The following is a 23,211-nucleotide window of genomic DNA, read 5'->3' on the forward strand; positions in this document are numbered from 1 at the left end:
TTTTAAAAATTGGTGTTTGTGACATGGTGAAGTACCAGTCAGGAGCCAACAGAAGGAGCCTGAATAATGGTGGGTGGAACTCATATGCATATAGATCTTGCAAAGTCACCTGGGAGTTTCCACTCACCCTGAGTGAAGTAGGGTACTAAAAAGGACAGCTCTAGGACAGAAAGCTGGGAAGAATAAGACTTCCTTCGGAAGCCTGGACAACCCTCGGGAAGAGGAATGCTGGCTTCAGCCTAACTCCCGGTAAGTCTTCAATATAGTATTGACTGGTGCTGACAGGGGGCCCAGTGCAGTAGAGGAGCGAGACCCTGCCCTTTATTAGCCTACTTGGAAAAAGCTGAGTTTGGAGTGACTGGGAGAATCCTCACAGAGAGCGACTGAAGGACTGGAAGGAGTCCTCAGGGACAGCCCTCAGAGAGAGACAATTGAGCAGCTGGGAAGGGTCTGGAAGGAGTAGCCGGAGGGCTGGTAGAGCTTGGAGTGACCAGCAAGGCCTGAAGCTTGACAACTGGCAGAGGGACTGATGAAGTATCCAGGACCCGTGGGGACCCAAGAGGCCAGGGAGCAAAAGGACCGGCAGTGATCCCACAGAAATGGTCAGAGGAGTCCAAGGTCCTAGCCTGACAGGGACTGATGAGTGACCGGTAAGACCGGTGGCAACCGATGGAGAGACAAGTAAATGGTACCGGGAGCTGCCTGAAGACCTGGCGGGCCAATGAGGTTCAGGAAGACCCAGAAATGACCAGGGAGGACTCAGAGATGACCATGAAGAGCTAGAGGGACCTAGTCAGGTGTTTTAAAACTATGTGAATAACAGAGTTGTGTGTAGGGATTGAACACAGTAAACGCATACACGTATGAGTCGGGATGGAGGTGCTAATGTTTCTGCCTTTTTTTCCTTAAAGGAGCTGGGGATACCTGTGCTGGAGGTATGATTTTTGGATGTGTGTTCTGACTTGAATAGTCAAGGGGGGGGGGAAACGGTTAATGAGACTGTTGACACCTTGGAAGATGCCTCTGTACCTACCTTCTCCAAGGCACATTTGCACTTAAGCAATAGCAATATGGCTGCCGAGACCCTAGGCTCAGCATACAAAACTTTCCCGACTCTAAGCCAATCTTCTAATTTTACTAATCCTTTTTCTGGATACCGGGAGCAGTACTCTTCTATCTTTTGTACTAAACATTTTAACTGTGAATCAGAGGCCTCTCTATCTGTATGTCTCAGAACATACTTTAATTCTTTCACATGAGCACGCTGTAAATCTGACAGGGAATTTCCCATACTTACTTGAGGGGATCCCAGAGGATGAGGTGCTCCCAGTCTTATCGTCAGATGGAGCAAGCAGGGCGAAGGGTCCCTGTTAGGCGCCACTTGTAGGAATGAGGCTTCACACAGGACTCAGGTCGGGAAGAGGTGACCCTAACGGATGGTCTCTCACCCTTTTATTGAGTATATTAACTCCCTTAATTACTTAGCTAATGCTATGCAAGGTTATTGCTAAACTAAAAATGCTGGGAACCGATATGTGGAGAGTGGTGAGGAAAAGAAAATGTGCTAAACAAATACTTCTGTTCTGTGTTCACAGAAGAAAATCCTGGAGAAGGACTGAGATTGTCTGGCAAAGTTACATGAGAAAATGAAGTAGATTCTGCACCGTTCACGGAGGAGAGTGTTTATGAGCAACTTGAAAAACTGAAGGTGGACAAAGCGATGGGACCAGACGGAATCCATCCCAGGTTACTAAGGGAGCTCAGAGAGGTTCTGGCGAGTCCTATTTAAAGACATGTTCAACAAATCTCTGGAGACGGGAGTGGTTCCTGGGGATTGGAGGAGAGCGGATGTGGTCCCTATTCACAAAAGTGGTCACAGTGATGAAGCAGGAAACTACAGGCCAGAGAGCCTCACTTCAGTTGTTGGAAAAATAATGGAAGTGTTGCTGAAAGAAAGATAGTGTACTTCCTTGAATCTAATGGGTTACAGGATCCAAGCAACATGGCTTTACAAAAGGTAAATCGTGCCAAACGAAGCTGATTGAATTTTTTGATTGGGTGAGCAGAGAGCTGGATCGAGGCCATATGCTAGATGTAATTTACTTAGATTTCAGCAAAGCCTTTGATACGGTTCCTCATAGGAGGCCGTTGAACAAACTTGAAGGGCTGAAGTTAGGACCCAAAGTGGTGAACTGGGTTAAAAACAGGCTGTCAGACAGATGTCAGAGAGTGGTGGTTAATGGAAGTCACTCAGAGGAAGGAAAGGTGAGTAGTGGAGTCCCTCAGGGTTCGGTGCTGGGGCCAATCCTGTTCACTATGTTTGTGAGTGACATTGCTGAAGGGTTAGAAGGAAAAGTGTGCCTTTTTGCAGATGATACCAAGATTTGTAACAGAGTAGACACCGAAGAGGGAGTGGAAAATATGAAAAAGGATCTGCAAAAGTTAGAGGAATGGTCTAATGCCTGGCAACCAAAATTCAATGCAAAGAAATGCAGAGTAATGCATTTGGGGATTAATAATTGGAAGGAACCGTATATGCTGGGAGGTGAGGAGCTGATATGCACGGACGGGGAGAGGGACCTTGGGGTGATAGTATCCGAAAATCTAAAGGCAAAGAAACAGTGTGACAAGGCAGTGGCTGCTGCCAGAAGGATGCTGGGCTGTATAAAGAGAGGCATAGCCAATAGAAGGAAGAAGGTATTGATGCTCCTGTACAGGTTATTGGTAAGGCCCCACTTGGAGTATTGTGTTCAATTTTGGAGACCGTATCTGGCGAAGGACATAAGAAGACTTGAAGCGGTCCAGAGGAGGGCAACAAAAATGATAGGAGGCTTGTGCCAGAAGACGTATGAAGAGAGAGTGGAAGCCCTGAATATGTACACCCTAGAGGAAATGAGGGACAGGGGAGATATGATTTAGACGTTCAAATACTTGAAGGGTATTAACGTAGAACAAAATCTTTTCCAGAGAAAGGAAAATGGTAAAACCAGAGGTAGATTCAAGAGCAATGTTAGGAAATTCTACTTTACGGAGAGGGTGGTAGATGTCTGGAATACACTCCCGAGAGAGGAGGTTTAGAGGAAAACGGTGACTGAGTTCAGAGAAGCGTGGGATGAACACAGAGGATCTAGAATCAGAAAATAATATTAAATATTGAACTAAGACCAGTACTGGGCAGACTTGCACGGTCTGTGTCTGTATATGGCCGTTTGGGGGAGGATGGGCTGGAGAGGACTTTAATGGCTAGGAGGGTTTAGATATGATGGAGTAGGTTTTAACGGAGATTTCGGCAGTTGGAACCCAAGCACAGTACCGGGTAGAGCTTTGGATTCTTGCCCAGAAATAGCTAAGAAGAAAAAATTTAAATTGAATCAGGTTGGGCAGACTGGATGGACCATTCGGGTCTTTATCTGCCGTCATCTACTATGTTACAATTTCATCATGCATTTACAGTGCAGATTATAACAAGGTAACTCATTGTTTACATATCTAATGTGATTCTCAAAGCTATCTCACGTGACATCTGAATACATCATAACAGTTACAATAAAGTGATTCCATTGAGTACACTTTTAATATGTCTATAATCTTACTATAGCATGCGACAGTCCAAAGGTTATAATGCATGCTCCTTAAGCACCTCATGATTAGCCTTAAACTCAGGGCCTGCTTTTGCATGTTGGCAAAGTCTGATTGTTGCCCATATAAGGAATAAACAAGATAAGGAATAAGATAAGGGGAGACTTGGGTCAGGTTAATATGTGACAAGGATCTTGTAACAAAAAAGGGAGGGGGAATGCCTCAGCATTCTGTCACAAGGTGCTAACAGTTTTCCTTGCTTTGTCTACATGGCAGGAGGGGAGAGGGAATGAGAAAGGATACATACTTCTTTCACAAGGCCTCAGATCCTTACACAGGGCCTTAGATCAGTGTGCTGAACTGGCCTATGTGCTGACCTTGCCCTGGTTCAGAACTGCGTCCCTTCAGTTGTGTTTTTGTTTTTGTTTTCTGGAGATAGGTGTGTGATGGGTAATGAATGCTCGGCCCCATCACATGATCACAGTGTTATATAGGTTATTTTCCAATCTTCAGGTAACATGAATGATTTGAATGACAGGTTACAGAATACTAATAGTAGATCAGCAATTTCATTTTTGAGTTGTTTTCAATAGTCTATAGCATATACCATCAGGTTCAGGTGATTTACTGCACTTTAACATGTTGATATGACATGCTACATCTTACAGGTTCACTGAGATTTCTGTTCCTCAATTTGTCACCCTTAAATACCACTTCTGTCACAGGTTACTGCTTTACACTCTTCTCAATAAAGATCAAAGCAAATAATTAATTTAGCCTTTCCATTATGGCCTCGTCTCCTTGAGTGTCCTTTTTACCCCTTGATTATCTAATAGGTGCTGAGTCTCCCTCACAGGCTTTCTGCTTCTATTACTCATATACTTAAGAGTACCTGATTACTATTCAATGTATTATAAACCACCTTGGGTGAATCTCTTCATGAAAAAGGCAGTTAATAAATCCAAATAAATAAATAAAATGAATGGCTGGCTTTTTTTTTTTTGCCTCTACAGCAAATTTCTCCTTCTATTTTCTTTTAGCTTTCCTCACCACTGTTTTGTGTCTAATTTGACTGTGCTTATGCTGCTTCCTGTTTTCTTCATTCAGATCTTTTTTTCCTTTTTTTTCTATATGTTTTATATATGTCGCCCCCTCCACTTTTTACTTTTAAGTTTTTGTTTTATCTTAACAATATTTTGATAACTGTAAACTGTTTAGGTATGTTTTTGACAAACGGTATATGAAAGATGAAGGGCTCCTTTTACTAAGGTGCGCTAGGGCTTTAACGCACAGAATCGCATGCGCTAGACCTTAACATCAGCATTGAGCTTAGCACATGATAATTTCCTGCGTACGCTAAAAACGCTAGCGCACCTTAGTAAAAGGAGCCCTAAATAAACTCGGAAACTCTTACAACTCCTTTGACCTCATCTTTTAACTATGATGGCTGTTGTTTGGCCCTCCTTACAACTTTTTAATATGTAGAATACATCGTTCTGGCTTTTACTAAAACTTAGTACACACTAGGGAGACAAATGTGCCAGTTTTGGGGAACAGAAGAACCCCTCCCAACAGTTAAGAGATAACTATGAAGAAGTTCTATTAAGCTGAAGTGTTGCATAGTAAGAGATATTTTATTAATAAGATAATACTGTAGATCACTTTGACAATAATCCTCATTATCTTTTCAAAGTTGTAAATGATTTGACTTCATCTAGGTCATCCTCTTGTATATGAGTCTCTGACTTCATCTGGGTATGCGGATTATTTTAATAGTGAACTAGATGATTTGATTGCCTCTAGTTTTACATTAACAGCCAGCAACCGTGATTTGCTCCTAGACAACTATGATTTCTTGCCCCCCATACCCTCCCCCCCTTTCAAGGTCCCTTTTAGTCCCTCCTCCTGATCCCCTTTCGACCTGACTAGGTATGTGCGACACACAAATAGATTAGATTAAATTAGATTTGGAGATTCATACAAAGTCAAAATCTTGGGTCAAACTCAGAACCTGTTGAGTACCTTTGGGCTCAATTCCATGCAGTTACAGACTTTGAGGTAGTTAAATATTTTAGGAGTTTGCACTCCTTTAGCTCTGGATTCAGTTCCTTTTTCGTTGCAATATAAGAAAGAACTTTTATCAATGGTAGCCTACTCGGTAAATCTTTCTCTTCAGAAAGAAATTGTCTCTGATGATTTGAAAAAAGTTTTTTTTTATCACCATCACTATCTCCCTCCATCTCTTTTTATTCTTTATTTAGCGTTGTTGGGAAATAATTTTGATTCTTTTAGAATTAAATTTTATAGTTACACAGACGACATTACAATAGTCGTCCCTATCACTTCTTTATCATCAGATGTCTTGTAAATGCTAATGGTTATCATGGAAACTGTGGAAAGCTGGATGAGAGACTTTAAATTAAAACTTAATACAGAAGAAACAAAATTTTTTTGGGGCCTCTCCCCATAACAAAATCCAAGAAGACAAATTAATATTGAATGGAATCAGTTATCCTATTATCCACAAAATTAAAATTTTGGGGATTCTTCAGGATCGCAATTTGACTTTAGGCACTCATACGAATGCTGTGGTTAAGAATGGCTATTTCATGCTTTGGAAGCTTAGGACAATCAGAGCATATTTTGATTTTCCTGCATTCAGACTTCTTGTTCAGTCTTTGATTTTGAGTCTTCTAGACTATTGTAATATTATTTATTTAGCCTCTCAAAAAAGAATATCAAAAGACTGCAACTTATCCAGAATACAGACGTTTGACTGATTTTCAAATTGAAAAAAATCAGTGCATGTGACAAAGTACTACTGGACGTTGAACTGGCTTCCAGTCGAGGCACGGATATTCTTTAAATTGGGATGCTTTTGCTTTAAATGTTATCGGGCCTTGTGCCAAATTATTTCTTTGATCGCTTCATTTTCACCGATAGAAAACATTGTGCAAGCTTACTACATTTGCATTTCCTTCAGTTAAAGGTTGCATCTATAAGCGGATTTTTTTCCCCCACAGAATTTTAGCCTATCAGGTTGCATTATGGGAAAGAAATTTTGGTAAACTAAAACAGGATTCTAGCTATGCCTGTATAACTTTCTTACTTTGTGAATCACTTTGAACTGAAAGGTACAACAGCATATAAGTATATAAGAGGAGTGTGTGGTGCAGTGGTTAAAGCTACAGCCTCAGCACCCTGAGGTTGTGGGTTCAAACCCATGCTGCTCTTTGTGACCCTGGACAAGTCACTTTATCCCCCCATTACCCCAGGTACATTAGATAGATTGTGAGCTCGCCGGGACAGAGAGGGAAAAATGCTTGAGTACCTTGGGAGAATGGTATAGAAAAACGAATAAATAAAGTGCATTTTTATATGTTATGTTTATGTTATCACTCCCACACTGACGAAAGGAAAGTAGCAAGAGGATGGGTATTCTAGCTTTTATGCTACAACTATGACATCAGTTAAAGCACTAACTAGATGTAAGTTAATGTTTAAAGGGGAAAAAAAGACCTCAGAGACCTTCATTCAGGCAATCAAGACTGCTAATTGGGTTCAATTAGAATTGAGTTGTCTTCTGACAAGGTTCTGGAAAGAGGAGTACCACAAGGGCCATCGGGGATTTTTTTTTTTTTCTTTTCTTTTAATGCAACAGATATTTTGCATGTGTAATACAGCAAAATATCTGTGCCATTGAAAAATAAATGTAAAAAAAACAACAACAGGCGACCAGTCGGTAACACAGTTACCGACAGGTCTAGAGCAATCGGGTTTTACGATCGGTAAATCTCGATGCTAAATAGCCAAGCAATGTCAGTGTATCAATCGCTTGGCTATTTTGCATGGGGTTTTACTAATTTGCATGGATCGGATCAGAAAATAGGCGATCGAGGGGAAAAACACTCGGACAGCAGTTTTGTGCATCGGGGAATCTGATCCGATCGATTGCTAGACAATCGTTAGACGATTGGTAAGTTTTGTGCATCCCCAGCTAGACAGCGTTAGACAGGATTCTATAAAAGACGCCTATCAGTTGATTGACCACCTACAATGTAGTTTTGGTTGTAACAGAGAAAGGAAGTATATCATAAGCATGACCCATATCCATGTAAAGATTTCAAAGTTCACAATGTTTGTGGACTTTTAAAATGTATGTGTACTTCCCATTTTACAAGGAAAGCATGTTGATATTTTTTTGTTTGCTGATGTAGGAGCAGGACAGTAGTAGAGAGAGGATAGGGATGATCCAAAGAGGAAGAAGGGGTGAGTCTCTAACAATATCTAATTGTTGCTGGTTTGCATATTTATGCCAGTATTTTGGGTCCGGCTAAGCTGGCTCTTTATCAAGGCTTGTTATTCCAATCTGATTTTAAAGTCTTTGGTGGGTTTGCATGGTTAAATTAAGGAGCAGTTCAGAAATGGTTTAGCAAAAGATAAGATGGATGCACCTTTGGTGGCTCAACATGCATCCATGGTTCTTAATTTGCAGGGTCTGCCTTGATTTTCATTATTTAGATGACTTTTTATTTGGGAGCCCTGCACAGGGCTCTTAGTTTGCAGAACTGTTTTTGCCATTCCAGAGTGTATCAAGGGAGGTGGAGATTATCTCAAGGACCTTGGTTCTATATTGATCTTCTTGGGTGCAGAGTTGGACTCTGTGTAGATGGAGTTGCAGTTTCCGATGGGGATGATACAGGAATTGCTGCTGTCTTTGAGGAGACTTGTGGATAGAACAAGTTGAGTATAGAGGAAATCCAGTCTCTTGCTGGACATTTGGGGAGGGTGCTCTCTTGCAGACTAGCATTGTTGTCGAGAGGATTAAAAAGCATGCATCTTCTTGTGCATCTTCCATGGGGTATGTTATTTATTTTGTTTTTTTAAAAAAAGAGTATCAAAGCCCAAGTACAGACTGAATCAGCCTGCAGGGAAATTTACAGTCACTTGGTGAAAGCCATTGCCCGCAGTGTGGAGCACTGCAATGAGTTTATTTGCTTCCAGAACTCTTAACATTTTCTAACACTATTTTATTTCTCAGTTTATGCTTGCTCTGAATTGTTTCATCAGAGGAGGTGAAGAGAATGATTAAAACTATCTAATTAATGTGTGGCCCATCAAAATATTTTATTTCTTCTCACTGTAAAAATTGAATTAAAGTAACAAAGCCGCTTGAAGGAACATTAGAAAATGTGCTACTGAATGCTATTCAAACAGATGCTCCTTATTGGATTCAGGCTAAAAATCAATGAGTTGGAGCTACAATACCAGCATTACTGCAGGCGCTTTACTTGCAAAAACCTTGCTACAGAAGGATTTCCACTGTGCTTGCAACAGTCTTTAGTCTTCATAAATATAAATTACACTTTGAACTAAGAGACTTTTAAAATATGTGCATCTTTGGTAAATTAAAACGTGAAGAAAGCATGCACAGCATGGCTCATGAAATTCTGTCCAAGACTTTTGCCTCTGTGTGCATATATGATGGGGGGGGGGGGCAATTTGTCTATGTGCTTGAGCGTCAGTGTTTCATTTGTATCTTACTGAGTTTTCACCGATATGTACAATTGGGCGAAGGCAGCCCAGCGGTGATCCCACATATTCAATGCCAGGGTCAAAATGCAGCAGCTCATATTTAGCTGGCAAAGCTGATTTTCAGCAGCTGACCAGCTATACCTAACAGCCAAATGCCTTAGCCGGCCAGCTGATGCATTTTGGTGGTGACTGGCTATATCTTGCAACATAACCAGTCACCAGGTTAACTGGTGAGAAAGATACTCTTATTCAGCAGACAGACAGCTAAATATAGGCAGCCAAATGGGACTTAGCAGGCCAGGAGCAATGGATATCGGGGAGGATGGGGGGGGGGGTAACTGTGTAAAGAAACTGTGTAAAGAAAAATTGATGATAATTTATCTAGTCATTAGATGTTAATGTTAATAGATTCTATAATTGCTGCAATTGTTTCTCCTGTAGAAATGCTTTAAGCCAGGTTCTGGGTTTTTTTTTGGAGGGGGCGGGGGGATTACAAATATCCATTCATGTATTTATTCCTCAGATGTTATTTAATTCTTTTATTCTGTGATACCTGAATGGGGCTCTGGCAATGTTCAGCCATATAGAGCTATTATTTATTAACTTTTATTTTAGCCCGTTACATTAACGGGTGCTAGAATATATGTCCGTGTGTCTTTATTTCTGTCTCTTTCTCCCTCCCACTGTCTGTCTCTCTCCCTGGCCCCCTTTGTCTGTCTGTCTTTCTGTGTCTCTCCCTGCCCCTGTGTCTTTCTTTTTTCTTTCTGTCTCTCTCCCTGCCTCCTATGCAGCAGCATTTCTCTCCCACCACTTCCCTGTGCAGCAGCCACAGCAGGATTCCCTCCCCCTCAATTTCCCTCCCCCCACATCACTTCCCTGTGCAGCAGCAGCGTTTCCCCTACCCCCCCTTCCCTTCCCGCGGTCCCGACTAACCTTCCAATTCCAGCAGCATCTGCAGCACTCTACACACTTAGAAGGCCCTGAAGCAGCAGTGCGTAGAGTGCTGCAGACGCTGCTTTAATCGGAAGGTTTCAGGACCCACAGCCCTTGCCGAACCTGAAGCGAGCTCTGGATTTTGTTGTTTTTTTTATGCGGGCCCAGCCGGAGCAGGAGGAGAAGCCTGGGAGGCAGCAATTAAAGTCCGTTCCGGCCCCGCTGACATCGCCCTGGCCAGTTCACATCCTTCAGACTGCAAGAGCCGCCGTGTCTGACAAGCTCCGCACCGCCGTGCGCATGCGCACTCCTACCTGCGGCTCCCTACAGCTCACGGAAAACGGGAGCACGCAGGTGGGAGTGCGCATGCATGCTTAGGGCTTTATTATATTAGAAGTTCATAAAGAGAGCAATGAAAGAAGAGATCCTGTTGATAAACTAAAATGTACGTAGGCTGTGGTTCTATATGGAGCCACCTAGTGTTAGGAGGCAGGAACGCATTTAAATGGTGCTTTTTATTTACACATCTAAGTGGCCACTTATCCAGGCAGATGACTTATTATAGATTTTCACCTAGTGGAAAAGTGCACAATATGATTTGATGATACATACTTTGCAGGTGGGAACACACATGGGTAAAGTCTTAGGTGGAGCACACAGGTATGCACAAAAATTACAGTATTCTATCATTTAAGTTTGTATGTGCTATAGTGCTAACATCTAGGTGCGGGCATTATACCAGCTAAAGAGCCTTAATTATGCATATTTTCAGTCATTTGTGTTAGCACTCTATAAAGAAAAGCAGGCACCCGCTTTTCATTTCAGAATAGGCTTGCGCTTGCTGTCGTAACCAGCACCTCTAGTGGGTATCCTGTTACAGAATTATCCTCATTTTGTCACAGAAATGAAACAAACAACATGGCAAAAAAGGGAGGGGTGTTGGCTTAATTACTTTAATTGTCGACTTAATAATATCATTGCTAGTACTGACAAGAAGCAGAGACAAGCAAGTTAAAGCAACTTACAGTTAGAGAATGACACGGTGACAAAATTCATCACCGTTTCCGCCCCCGCAGATAACCGCGGGAAACCATCTTCATGTCATTCTTTAAGGAGAGAGGGAAGAATCAGAGTATGAATGGCCACAACCACTGACCCGCAAGCTTTGCTTTGAAGAATGCTGGTGTAGAAGGACCGAGGTTGAAATAGACACTAGAAAATGAAATGGGATTATTTCCCGCGGTTATCCGTGGGGACAGGAACGGTGATGAATTTTGTCACCGTGTCATTCTCTACTTACAGTCAATAAGTAGGTTTATAAGCAATGGACAGTCTGAATGCTACCAGTAAGGTGCACACTGGTACAGTGCATCTTTTCATTCAGATATGTTTCAGCTAATAAGAATGCTGTCGGGGACTGGCACGACTTGGCCGACACCCTTCAGCTATTTTCAGACACGGCTCTGAGCACTTGCACATGCAGCGATGTTTATCTCAGCTGTGCATTACTGCAGGAAGCTCTACCCAGGGCTGCTGAATCGGGCACTGACAGACAACTGATGTGTCAAAGGCATTCCTACTGAGCTTTTTTTTTTTTTTTCCTCTTCTTTGTAGGAAGCATTCCCCTTTGACTGGTAGTCATTATGCAAGTACACCGTGGCACTCAGCTGCACAACAGAGATGTCATACTTACATTTTCCATCACGGAGAGCAATCTCGGATTTAAAGAAAGAGGCCTACACAGATGAAACTTAAATGGGTTCTCACTGACAGCTTGAATCTCTCTTTCTTTTTCCCCTTTACTTCTTTCCAAAATCTGTTGTTAACATATCACACAGCAAAAACGTGCCCAATGTGATCTGTCAGATGGGATGCTAGACGCAGCATTTTATTCTGAAGTGTGGGAACACGATAATGAGCAGAAACATCTGCATTGGCTGATTAAGATACATCAGCCTCTAAGATATAAACAATCATTTTGCACTATCTAGTCTTAAGTAAGCTACAGTCTAGGCGAGAGCGCTTTAATTTAGGAAGCCGGTGACAGGAGAAACATTAATGGAATATGACTTAGGCTTCCTTTTACTAAGGTGCGCTAGCGTTTGTAGCGCACGCAGGAAATTACCGTGCGCTACGCTTTTAGAACTAATGCCAGCTCAACGCTGGCATTAAAGTCTAGCGTGCGTGGCAATGCAGCGCGCGCTATTCCGTGCGTTAAAGCCCTAGCGCACCTTTGTAAAAGGAGCCCTTAGAATATGTAGGTTCTGTGACTGTGTGATTATGGTTTTCTTTTTTGTATATGGTTAGCCATATTACAAATTTGATGCATTAATTCTGTAATATAAAATGTTTACTAAAAATTTAAAATAAAAATAAAGTGAAAAAATAAAAAAGATACAACAGTCTGTCTGTGATCCCCAAACCATATGTTATCTGTATCACACACAAAAGGATACCCATATGTGCCACTTTTCAAAGAGTTTTTTGCAGGCACACAAAACACAAAGAAGCTTTTGGAAAACAAGGTCTAAGGAGAAGCTTCAATGTTCTTACACGTGTAAGGAGTAAGAGAAGAGCTGTACCTTCACAGGTTAACGTGAAGAATGTCAAACCAAGACTGAATGAAGCACTGACATAACTGCAGTTCTCAATCAATTCACAGGAAATGCATTGTCTGTTGAAAGTTCCATTCGTGTTAGCACTGAAAAACAAACAAGAATAAAATTGGGAAAAATATTTGAAATAAATACTTCAAAGAACAAACTTATGCTATACAAGAAATATTGAAGCAATAATTGTTATAAACTTTAATAATAAATTACCAAACACATATCTAATCTAGACTTTCAACAATTTTCACCTCTCCAAACCCCAATAGTTCGATGTCATTGAAGATTTCTATCATATGTCCATCAAAAGAACTTTATATTGTCTTTATATTTTCTTCTGAAACATGATGTGGAAAACTCTTGACTATGGACTTTTATTTTATTCGCTGTGGTTTTGCAGTCTCTATATCTAATATAATAAAATGGTAGGACGCGCATGCACACTAAAAAAATCGTGTTTCCTGATCCCGTCGCGGAAACACGATTGCGCATGTGCGGCCTCGGCGACGGCTTTCAAATAAAAAAAAAAATTTCCATAGCTTCCTCACCCCCGGCTCCTCTCTCGAACTGGACGGTCCCCGCGTTTGCCTACCCTTCCCCCCAACACAGCGAATTCCCCCCCCCCCCAACGAATCAATAAATCGAGCCGGGCCGCCCTCCGCAACAGACCAGAGGAGTTCTTTGCCGCTCACCCCCCTTCCCTTGCCGCTGACCCGAATACCTACCCGGCGATTCAAGAAGCCTGTGCAGCAGTCTTCACACGCTGCTTCAGGCCCTTCTACTGCCCTGATTTGCTCGGCAGAGCAAATAAGCGCAGTAGAAGGACCCGAAGCAGCGTGTGAAGACTGCTGCACAGGCTGCTTGAATCGCCGACTTACAAGGGAAGGGAAGGGGGGCCCAAGGACTCTATCCGAGTCTGCGGCGGCGGTTTTCAAATAAAAAAAAACAGGTACACAACTGCGGCAGCCTTCCTCACCCCTGCCTCCTCTCTCGAACGTAGGCAGCACTATAAACACGCTGCTTCGCGCCCTTCTCTGCCGGGTCTCTTATGACATCATCGGAGACAGACGCGGCAGAGGAAATCGCCAGTTGAAGGCCGCTAAGCAGCGTGTTTAAAGTGCTGCCTACGCGGCTGGAGTTTGTCGGCGGTGGGAGGGTCAGGAGCAGGCCGGATCGACAACGGCAGTAAAAGAAGGGGGAGGGGCCGAACGGAGCAGGGAAGAGAAGGTAAGAAAAGGGAAAGGGGGAGTGGCGGAAAATCCTGCTACTGCTTCTACACAGGAAAGGGGGGGGATAGGAGGGAAATGCTATTGCTGCTGGATAGGGAAATGGGATGGAAATGCTGCTGCACAGGGAAATGGGGAAAATGACAGGGGCAGGGAGATGGACAGAAAGACAGACAGAGAAAGGGGGCCAGAGAGAGAGTCAGCGGGAGGGGGAAAGGGGGCTGCTTTGGGGGGAGGGGTGTGCTTGGGGCAAACAGCCATGGAGAGACAGGGAGAGGGATATGGGGCTACTTTGGGGGGAGGGGTGTGCTGGGGGGAGACAGAAGGGGCCATGGAGAGATAGGGAAAGGGGACAGACAGCTTTGCTCTGGGGGGGAAGACAGAAGAGGGCCATGGAGAGACATTTGGGGGGGGGGTGACAGAAAGATACAGACAGCGGCCAAGGAGAGATAAAGAAACACAGACAGACACATCTATTCTAGCACCCGTTAATGTAACGGGCTTGACATAAATGCTGCATAGGGGGCAGAAAGAGAGACAAATAGAAAGAAAGACAAATAATAGGAGGGAGGGAGACAGAAAGAAAAGAAGAAAGACACAAGGGCAGGGAGTGAGACAGAAAGAAAGAAAGACAGACATACATATATTCTAGCACCCGTTAATGTAACGGGCTTAAAGACTAGTTTTTATATATTATGTGGGGTTTGTTGAGGTGCGACCTGAACAACTGCCCCTCATATCTGCTAACAAATGCTTCCCCCATATTTAGAGCTAGCCTCATGCAATGGATCCAAACCACATTCATGGAAGGTCAATTCCCACAAGACTAAGGGGAAATCATAATCACCCCAATACTGAAAGTCCACAAAGGCCCAATAGACTCCCCTTCCAACTACAGACCCATAGCCTCAATACCATTATATGTTAAACTAATAGAAGGTCTCATTGCACAATACCTCACCAACTACCTCGAAGACCACAATCTACTCCACCCCACACAATCGGGGTTTAGAACCTACCACAGTACAGAGAAACTTCTAGCATCCCTACTTGATATAACCCGACAACACCTCAGCAAAGGAAGAAGGATGCTGATAATTCAACTTGACCTCTCTGCCGCATTTGACTTGGTAGACCACACCATACTTCTTCAGATACTAGAAGCCATAGGGATCTCAGGCGGGGTCTACAATTGGTTCCAAGATTTCCTCAAAACAAGAACATACAGAGTAAAAACAAAAGATCTTATATCGGCTCCCTGGTCTAACCCCTGTGGAGTTCCTCAAGGGTCACCACTGTCGCCCATGCTCTTCAACCTCTTCTTATCCTCCCTTGGTACTATTCTAGACAACCTAGAAGTAACTTCATTCAGTTACGCAGATGACATAACCATACTCCTCCCCTTCGACTCACCAGACTCCACTTCAACAGACAACCTGAAAAAAATACTAGAAGCAGTGAAAAAATGGATGTTAGACCACAAATTAAAGCTCAACCCAGACAAAACAAAATTTCTATTGCTTGAAAAGGATAAAACCCCATCCATAACCGAACTAGAAATAAACGCCACCAAATACCCCATATAGTTCGCTCTTAAACTCCTAGGAGTAACGATAGACAGATGCTGCACCTTGCAGGTTCAAATCAACAAGATCACTCAAAAAGCATTCTTTACCATGTGCAATCTACGAAAAATAAGAAAATTCTTCGAAAAAGAGCAATATAGACTCATAGTCCAATCCCTAATCCTAAGTTTAGTAGACTACTGCAATATCCTCTACCTACCATGCCCCATAAACTTAATAAAACAATTACAGACTGTACAAAACACAGCCCTCAGGCTGATCTATTCACTTGGAAAATTCAACCACATCACCAATGCCTACCTAGATTCTCACTGGCTACCTATACAAGCTCGTATTCAATTCAGATTTTACTGCCTATTATTCAAAGCATTATATGTTAATGATCATATTAAAGCCACACAATTACAGGATCTGCAGGGCAAGGAAGAGGCACTGTGGATTAATTTGGAAATAGGGAATGGTGAATATGTTTACATTGGTGTGATATAAAGGCCTCCTTCACAGACGGAAGAAGTGGACAGAGATTTAATAGTAAGCATTCAGAATATATCTAAAAAAGGGGAAGTTTTACTAATAAGTGATTTTAACATGCCGCATGTTGATTGGGAAGTAGAAGTAGGGAAATCCTGGATTCTCTAGAAGAAGAACTGTTCCATCAGTTGGTAATGGAACCCACATGGGATGGGGTCATACTGGACTTAATACTTACAAACAGGGAGTGTTTCTGATGTTACAGTGGGTAATCATCTGGCATCCAGTGATCACTGCTTAGTACGGTTAAATATTAAGATGGGTATAGAGAAGACTCATTCAAAAGCAAAGGTTCTAACTAACTTTGTTTGGATAGGGAATTATATCAAGAAATTGTTGTCTGGAAGAGGTGGAAATGCAGTAGGCAAAACTGAAATGAGTAATTGTAAGAGCGACAAACCTTTTTTGTGAGGCAAGTAAGTAAAAGTAAGAGGAAAAGAAGACTGCTTTGGTTCTCAAAAGTAGTAGCTGAGAAGGTAAGGAATAAAAGGTTAGCTTTCATAAAATACAAAAGATCATATAAAGAGGAAGACAGGCAAAAATATCTGGAAAAGTTAAGAGAGTCTGGTCGTGTAGTCAGGAAAGCAAAGATGCAAATGGACGAAAAAAATAGCTGAAACGGTAAGATCGGGGAGACAAGACATTTTTTATATATATTAGTGATAGAAGTGCAAAAGTGGTACTGTGAGACTCAAAGGAGAAGGGGAGAAATATGTAGAAGGCTGAATTGCTTAACAAATATTTCTGTTCCTTGCAAACCTAGATGTGGGTATAGTTGGGGATGGATCATGGGCATTTTTTGACTTATGAGCATTTTAAAAAGCTATGATAAAATAGCACAAGTCAACAGTAAAATAATATTTTACTATTGCCCGCATTGCTGACCATGCCTCCATTTGGTAACAGCCATTTCTCGTATTATTCAGAAAAAAAGCAGCATCAATCAGGTATTTGTACATATAAATGGCTAATTTGCAACCTACATGTACAAAAACAAGGGACTGCAAACACATAGGGGTCCTTTTATTAAGGCGCGCTAGCCGTTTTAGCGCGCGCTAAATGCTAACGCGTCCATTATATTCTAAGAACGTGTTAGCGTTTAGCGTGCGCTAATATTTAGCATGCGCTAAAATGACTAATGCACCTTAGTAAAAGAGAGGGACAGATCACCAACAACCATTATAAAAAAATCATTATAACCATTTAAAAAATGTGCCTTCCTGCTATAGCATCTTGCTCTTTTCTTTATTCATATACTTAAAACTATTTACAGACAAATGTATTGAAAAAGACCAAAAGCTTTTACTATCCCTTTTCAAATATAAATGTATTTCTACGAAAGCTGGGCTTATTTAAAATAGCCTTACCTTTATTATAGCTAAAAACTGCAGTTATCAATATATCGGGCTCTTTTTCATCCTTATCCAGCATTTAAGTTTAACAAAAATAAAACACTGAATTGGAGTAAAACTATCACTAAAGTGATATTTAGTTTTGAAACCCTTGCTTTGTACATGTGGATAAATTGTTGGGTTGACTTTAAGATATAAGATATCTATAATTTGCAACCTACGCATGTCAGTGTCAGCACTTACAGGCATAAAGGCAGAATTTTACAAGACTGGAAACCCAAGGGAGCAAAGGAAGAAAGCATGCTAGAAAACTCTAAAAGAGAGATAAGCACAATTACTTCTGCAAGTCTCAGGTTCCCGGAGGAGGTGTAGATGATGGCATCTAGGACTTTTAAGTGTGTGTGTTTTGCTGTTGCAAAATTGTAAATACACGCTTCCTTTTCAGGTCCACAACATGCCTCGTTCCAAATTGCGCAACTGCATGTGTAATTGGCAGTTTTCTAAAATCACTACTTAGACATATAGGATTGAATTCTATATATAGCACTTTAAAAATCAGGTCCAAAACTCACTTAAGCACTATTCTCTAAACAGCACCTTGTGACCCTGGGCAAGTCAATTAATCCTCCAATGCCCCAGGTTGAAAATAAGTACCTGCATGTGTGTAAACCACTTTAAATGTGCAACCACAAAAAGGCAGTACACTTCCCTCTCTGTATTCATGGTGATAGGGGAATGGCAAGGCAGCAAACAGAGAAAAACAGCAAATAACTTTGCGTAAGTTATTTGCGGCTTTTCTGTAAAAAAACAACAAAAAAAGACAAAACCGCGAATAACTTGACCTGTTCCAGTGAAGAAAGTGCAGCTGGGAGCAGTGATTTTCTCTGTGCAAGGCCAGGAGCAGCGATTTCCTGTGATATAAATTTGGGGGCGTGGCCTTCAATTGAAAAATCACCAATAACAGAAACCGCGGACTGCAAAACCACGAATATGGAGGGGTAAGTGTATACAAGTCCCATTCTCCCTAGTACCATTCTGAAATGGGGAATGCATGTGTATATTTCAGCCCTGCCCAGAACACACCCAGACCATGCCTCCTTGCCATATGCACATATTCATAATTTGGACACAGTGGCCCGGATTCTGTATAGGACGATTGAGGCAGAAGGGAGCCCAACACCTCCTGCCCGAAGACCCAAGACCCCCCCCCCGAACGATCGAGGCAGGAGGGAGCCCAACCCCTCTTGCCCGAAGACCCAAGAACCCCAACAACGAAGATCGAGGCAGGAGGGAGCCCAACCCCTCCTGCCCCAAGATCCCCTATCCCCGACAAAGATCGAGGCAGGAGGGAGCCCAACCACTCCTGCCCGAAGACCCCCCACATGCGGCAGACCACCATCCCCAGCTAAACCCCCCCACCAACCTTGAAAAGTTGGTCGGACAGACAGTTTTCCTTTGGGTGGGGCCTTAGGTGTCTGGGCCAATCAGGCCTTAGCTTCCTGTGGAATGGGCTGGAAAGGGGCAGGCCTGCATCATTTCAACGGTTAGTGGGGGGAGAGTTAGCCGGGGGTGATGGTCTACTGCGCGTGGGGGGTCTTTGAGCAAGAGGGGTTGGGCTCCCTCCTGCCGTGATCTTCATCGGGGGGGGGGTCTTCGGGCAGGAGGGGTTGGGCTACCTTCTGTCCAGTGTTCCCTCTAAGCGGGCGGGTGTTGTGAGCAAACTTTTTTCACTGTGAGCTAAAAATATCGGGCGCCAGCAAGTTATGAGCCAAATAAATATGTTGTCAAAGTTGCTGATACATGAGGACGAGGTATTCAAAGGAATTTTAGGCCTACACGCTAAATTAAATAACGTTAAATAATATTTTTAAGAACACAGAAATTGTAGGGATGAAATGATATCTTAATAAATGTTTTACAACAAATGTAGTTATGTCTGTTACATCCATATGTGTAAACTGTAAATTAAAAACAGTCCAGAAGACAATAGGCTCCCTGCGCTAAAAACCACTATTGCGGTTTAGTAAAAGGGGACCATATTGTAAAATATAGACAGCAGATATAAATTCAGAACTGTGCATAGTAAGTGAAGGGAAGTTTTCATCTCTGGGAATTTACCCAGTTAACTATTAAGTTATTTGGGCAAATTCCTTTGAAAACTGTGGTAATACTGCCTCCACTTTGCTAAATTTAAAATAAAATCATTTTTCCTACCTTGTCTGGTGATTTCTGGTTGCACTTTCTTCTTCTGACTGTGCATCCAATCTTTCTTCCCTTCTATCAGCCTGTATGCTTTCTCTCCTCCACACCTCATTCCCTCCCCCAACTTTTTCTTCCTCTCTCCCTGACCCTTCTTTCTTTTTTTCTGTTTCTCTTCTTTCCTTCTGTTTCCCTGCCTGCCCCCTTTCTTTCTTTCTCCCAGCCTCCTGTCCAGCAGTAACTCTCTTCCCTTCCTCCCCTCCCAGCAGCATCTCTCCGTCTCCCTCTCCAGTAGCAGCTGTCCCTTTTTTTTCCTTGCCCAGCAGCTTCCCAGATTCCTTTCCCTCCTCCCCTCCCAGAAGCATCTCTCCGTCTCCTTCTCCCTTTCCAGTAGCAGCTGTCCCTTTTTTTCCTAGCCCAGCAGCTTCCCAGATTCCTTTCCCTCCTCCCCTCCCAGAAGCATCTCTCCTTCTTCTCCTTATCCAGTAGCAGCTGTCCCTTTTTTTCCTTGCCCAGCAGCTTCCCAGATTCCTTTCCCTCCTCCCCTCCCAGAAGCATCTCTCCTTCTTCTCCCTCTCCAGTAGCAGCTGTCCTTTTTTTTCCTGGCCCAGCAGCTTCCCAGATTCCTTTCCCTCCTCCCCTCCCAGAAGCATCTCTCCGTCTCCTTCTCCCTCTCCGGTAGCAGCTGTCCCTTTTTTTCCTAGCCCAGCAGCTTCCCAGATTCCTTTCCCTCCTCCCCTCCCAGAAGCATCTCTCCTTCTTCTCCCTCTCCAGTAGCAGCTGTCCTTTTTTTTCCTGGCCCAGCAGCTTCCCAGATTCCTTTCCCTCCTCCCCTCCCAGATGCATCTCTCCTTCTCCTTCTCCCTCTCCAGTAGCAGCTGTCCCTTTTTTTTCCTGGCCCAGCAGCTTCCCAGATTCCTTTCCCTCCTCCCCTCCCAGAAGCATCTCTCCTTCTCCCTTTCCAGTAGCAGCTGTCCCTTTTTTCCTCTGCCCAGCAGCTTCCCAGACTGATAGTGGTTTTCTCCCCTCCCAGCAGCTCTTCTTACTTCCCAGCGCAGCGATTCACGAAGGCAGCCTCGGGTCCTTTGTTGTGTCGCGCCGCCTCTGAGGAAAGAGGAAGTTGCATCATCAGAGGCAGCTGCGACTCAGCAAAAGCCCCGAGGCTGCCTTCGTGAATCGCTGCGCTGGGAAGTAAAGGAGAGCTGCAGAGAGGGGAGAAAGCCACTGTCGGAGGCTCCCCAAGATCTCTCCGGCCCAGCGCACGCTTCCGATGCTGATCTTGCAGAAGTTCAAATGAGTCAATCTTGCCGGTCCTGCGCTGTGACGAGAAACTTGTGCGCTGCGACCTAATATTTTGTGCGCCAGCGCACGCCAGCGCAGCTTAGCGGGAACTCTGCTTCTGTCGCGATCTTCATCAGGGGGTGCAGGAGTCTTCGGGCAGGAAGGGTTGGGCTCCCTCCTGCTTCGATTGTTTCGGGTGGGGGGCTGGCGGCCACTATACTTATCGCGGCAGGGAAATCTCTTGCCGCAATAAGCATAGCGGCTGCGTCTACTTACAATGTAGGCCGGCATTTTGCTGATTGGCTGATTAGACAGATATAGGACGCCTACAGCTGCCTACAATTGAAACGCACTTTGCAGAATCTGGGCCAGCCTGATTCTCTTTAGGATGCTGATCTTGGCAGATGCTTAAGAAGTGGCCACCGATTGCGTGCCAATCATGCATCGGCCTCCTAAAGAGAATCGCATCTATATCGTTGAACTGATGCCTTAAATGTAGGCCAGCATTTTGCAGGCCTACATTTAAGCGTCTGTCTTGTGCCAATGGAGACGCGTAGGGACACTTAAGTATGCCCAAGGCTACTTCCAGGTGAAATTACGCCTTAGGCATGCTTAAGTATCCCTACGCATCTCCATAGATGTGCTATGGACACCTACAAGATAGGTGTCCTTCCTTGAACAATATGAAAAATAAGGAGATATATGTAATAGGATGGGATATTTATTGTTGTGCATTACTGGGTATAATAAAATGTTTAAAGTGTTTGAGGAAGAAGGATGGGGGGAGGGACAGATTTCATGTCAGATTAATTGTATTATCAAAAAGGGATATATAATTATATATAAATTTGTAAGGAATATTTTATTGATATGGAAAAGGGTGGGAGGTGGGGGAGGGAATAAAAACATGTATAATAATATTGTTTAAGAATGCCAAGTGTGTTATGTAAATTAATTGTAATAATACTGTACACTTGTTGAAAGAAATAAAAAGGAATAAAGATTAAAAAAAAAAAAAAAAATGTGCATCCTGATTGGCTGTCAGATGGCGGTAGGACGTCTACTGTCACCTGCAATCGGGACTTGCGTTTTGAGAATCAGGCCCATACAATATATCCCAGTTTTCTAAAATTGGGATTTATATGCTCATCTGATATAGAAGTCCAAGTGCCAGTTTATGCACAGCCAAATCATGACTAGGACTTCTAGAATAACTGCCAAAGCTATAAACTATTTTTTGACGTAAGAAAAGCTAACTCATTACTTGTATGCACAATAATATAAAATTTAACAAGGGCAGTGTGACTTTCTATTACAATTTAGACCTTCTAGAATTAATTTAAGATTCCCCAGGACAAATTACCATTTAATGTAGAACGCACTGTGGTAGCCTCTTTGAAAGGTAATAAAAAGAGATAAATCATAACAAAGAAAATAAGAGTACACCTTTTTAACTGGACTAACATAATGCATTTTTTGACCAGCTTTCGAAGGCAATACCTCATCTCCCAATAAAAAAGGTATCATCTTATTTTCTTTGCTTTGTTTGATCTCTATTTATTTAGAGAGAAAGGGTTAGGAAAAAGTTGCATCATATTGAAGCCAAAGTGTTTAAGCTTCTATGAATTCCATCTAATGTTAAAAATCCAAAGAGGTTCTGAGAGACAGCAGAGTGGGAGGGTGGAGTCAAGATGGCAGAGGCCTAGAGTTTGCTCTCTGACCATTTTCCTTACTTTCCTTGATAGAGAAACGAAAGAGGAAGCCCCGTGTCTATCCCTCCGAGACTATGAGCACCCTTGTTATGGATCCGATAGACCCTTTTGTTCAGCGAAGAATAGATCATTCGGAATCTGGTCTTGAAAGCCTGCTTGAGAGACACCAGGAAGTAGGAGCTTGCATAAACATCTAAGTTCCAATTTTACAAGGCTGGGATATAAATGTCAAATTTCTCAGTGCATGCAAATGGTAAGAGGATGTGGTCTGGGTGTGTTTTGGATGGGACTCGGGCGTGCCTAGAAGATACACACATTTATCTCCCGTTTCAGAAGGGGAATAGATGTTGATGTCCTAACTGATCAACGTCAGGATTTATACCTTCTACCAAGCACGTTTAAAATTGAGTAGCACTCCACTGGAAGGATTAGGGGAGGTTGCAGGCACCTTACTGCCAGTGTTTTTGTCCCCAAATCCAAACTGGCAACGGATACCAGTCTTTGTGATAGCGTTGAGAAAATACACATTTAAAACAGTTAATAAACATATATGTATCGGCATATACACATTTATGTGCTGGTTTTTGACCCCTTAAAATTATTCAATTTTTTTTTTTTCCCTAAAATGAATGTTTATGCTGCACGTACTCAGGCCCTGATGGATCACT

At 42.8% G+C, this 23,211-nt stretch overlaps 1 protein-coding gene across 5 annotated transcripts in view; it reads right to left on the minus strand.

Annotated features, from left to right (window-relative positions):
• DPP6 (dipeptidyl peptidase like 6) overlaps nucleotides 1-23,211 on the minus strand; it is a 1,246,761-nt gene that overhangs the window by 105,592 nt on the left and 1,117,958 nt on the right. For all 5 annotated transcript variants that reach the window (XM_033931638.1, XM_033931637.1, XM_033931641.1 and 2 more), the window contains one exon: nucleotides 12,630-12,748. In XM_033931638.1, the coding sequence (XP_033787529.1) occupies nucleotides 12,630-12,748 (119 nt within the window). The remainder of the gene's footprint in view (nucleotides 1-12,629; nucleotides 12,749-23,211) is intronic.

Source organism: Geotrypetes seraphini, chromosome 2 (assembly GCF_902459505.1).
Source record: "Geotrypetes seraphini chromosome 2, aGeoSer1.1, whole genome shotgun sequence".
NCBI classification, from domain to species: domain Eukaryota; kingdom Metazoa; phylum Chordata; class Amphibia; order Gymnophiona; family Dermophiidae; genus Geotrypetes; species Geotrypetes seraphini.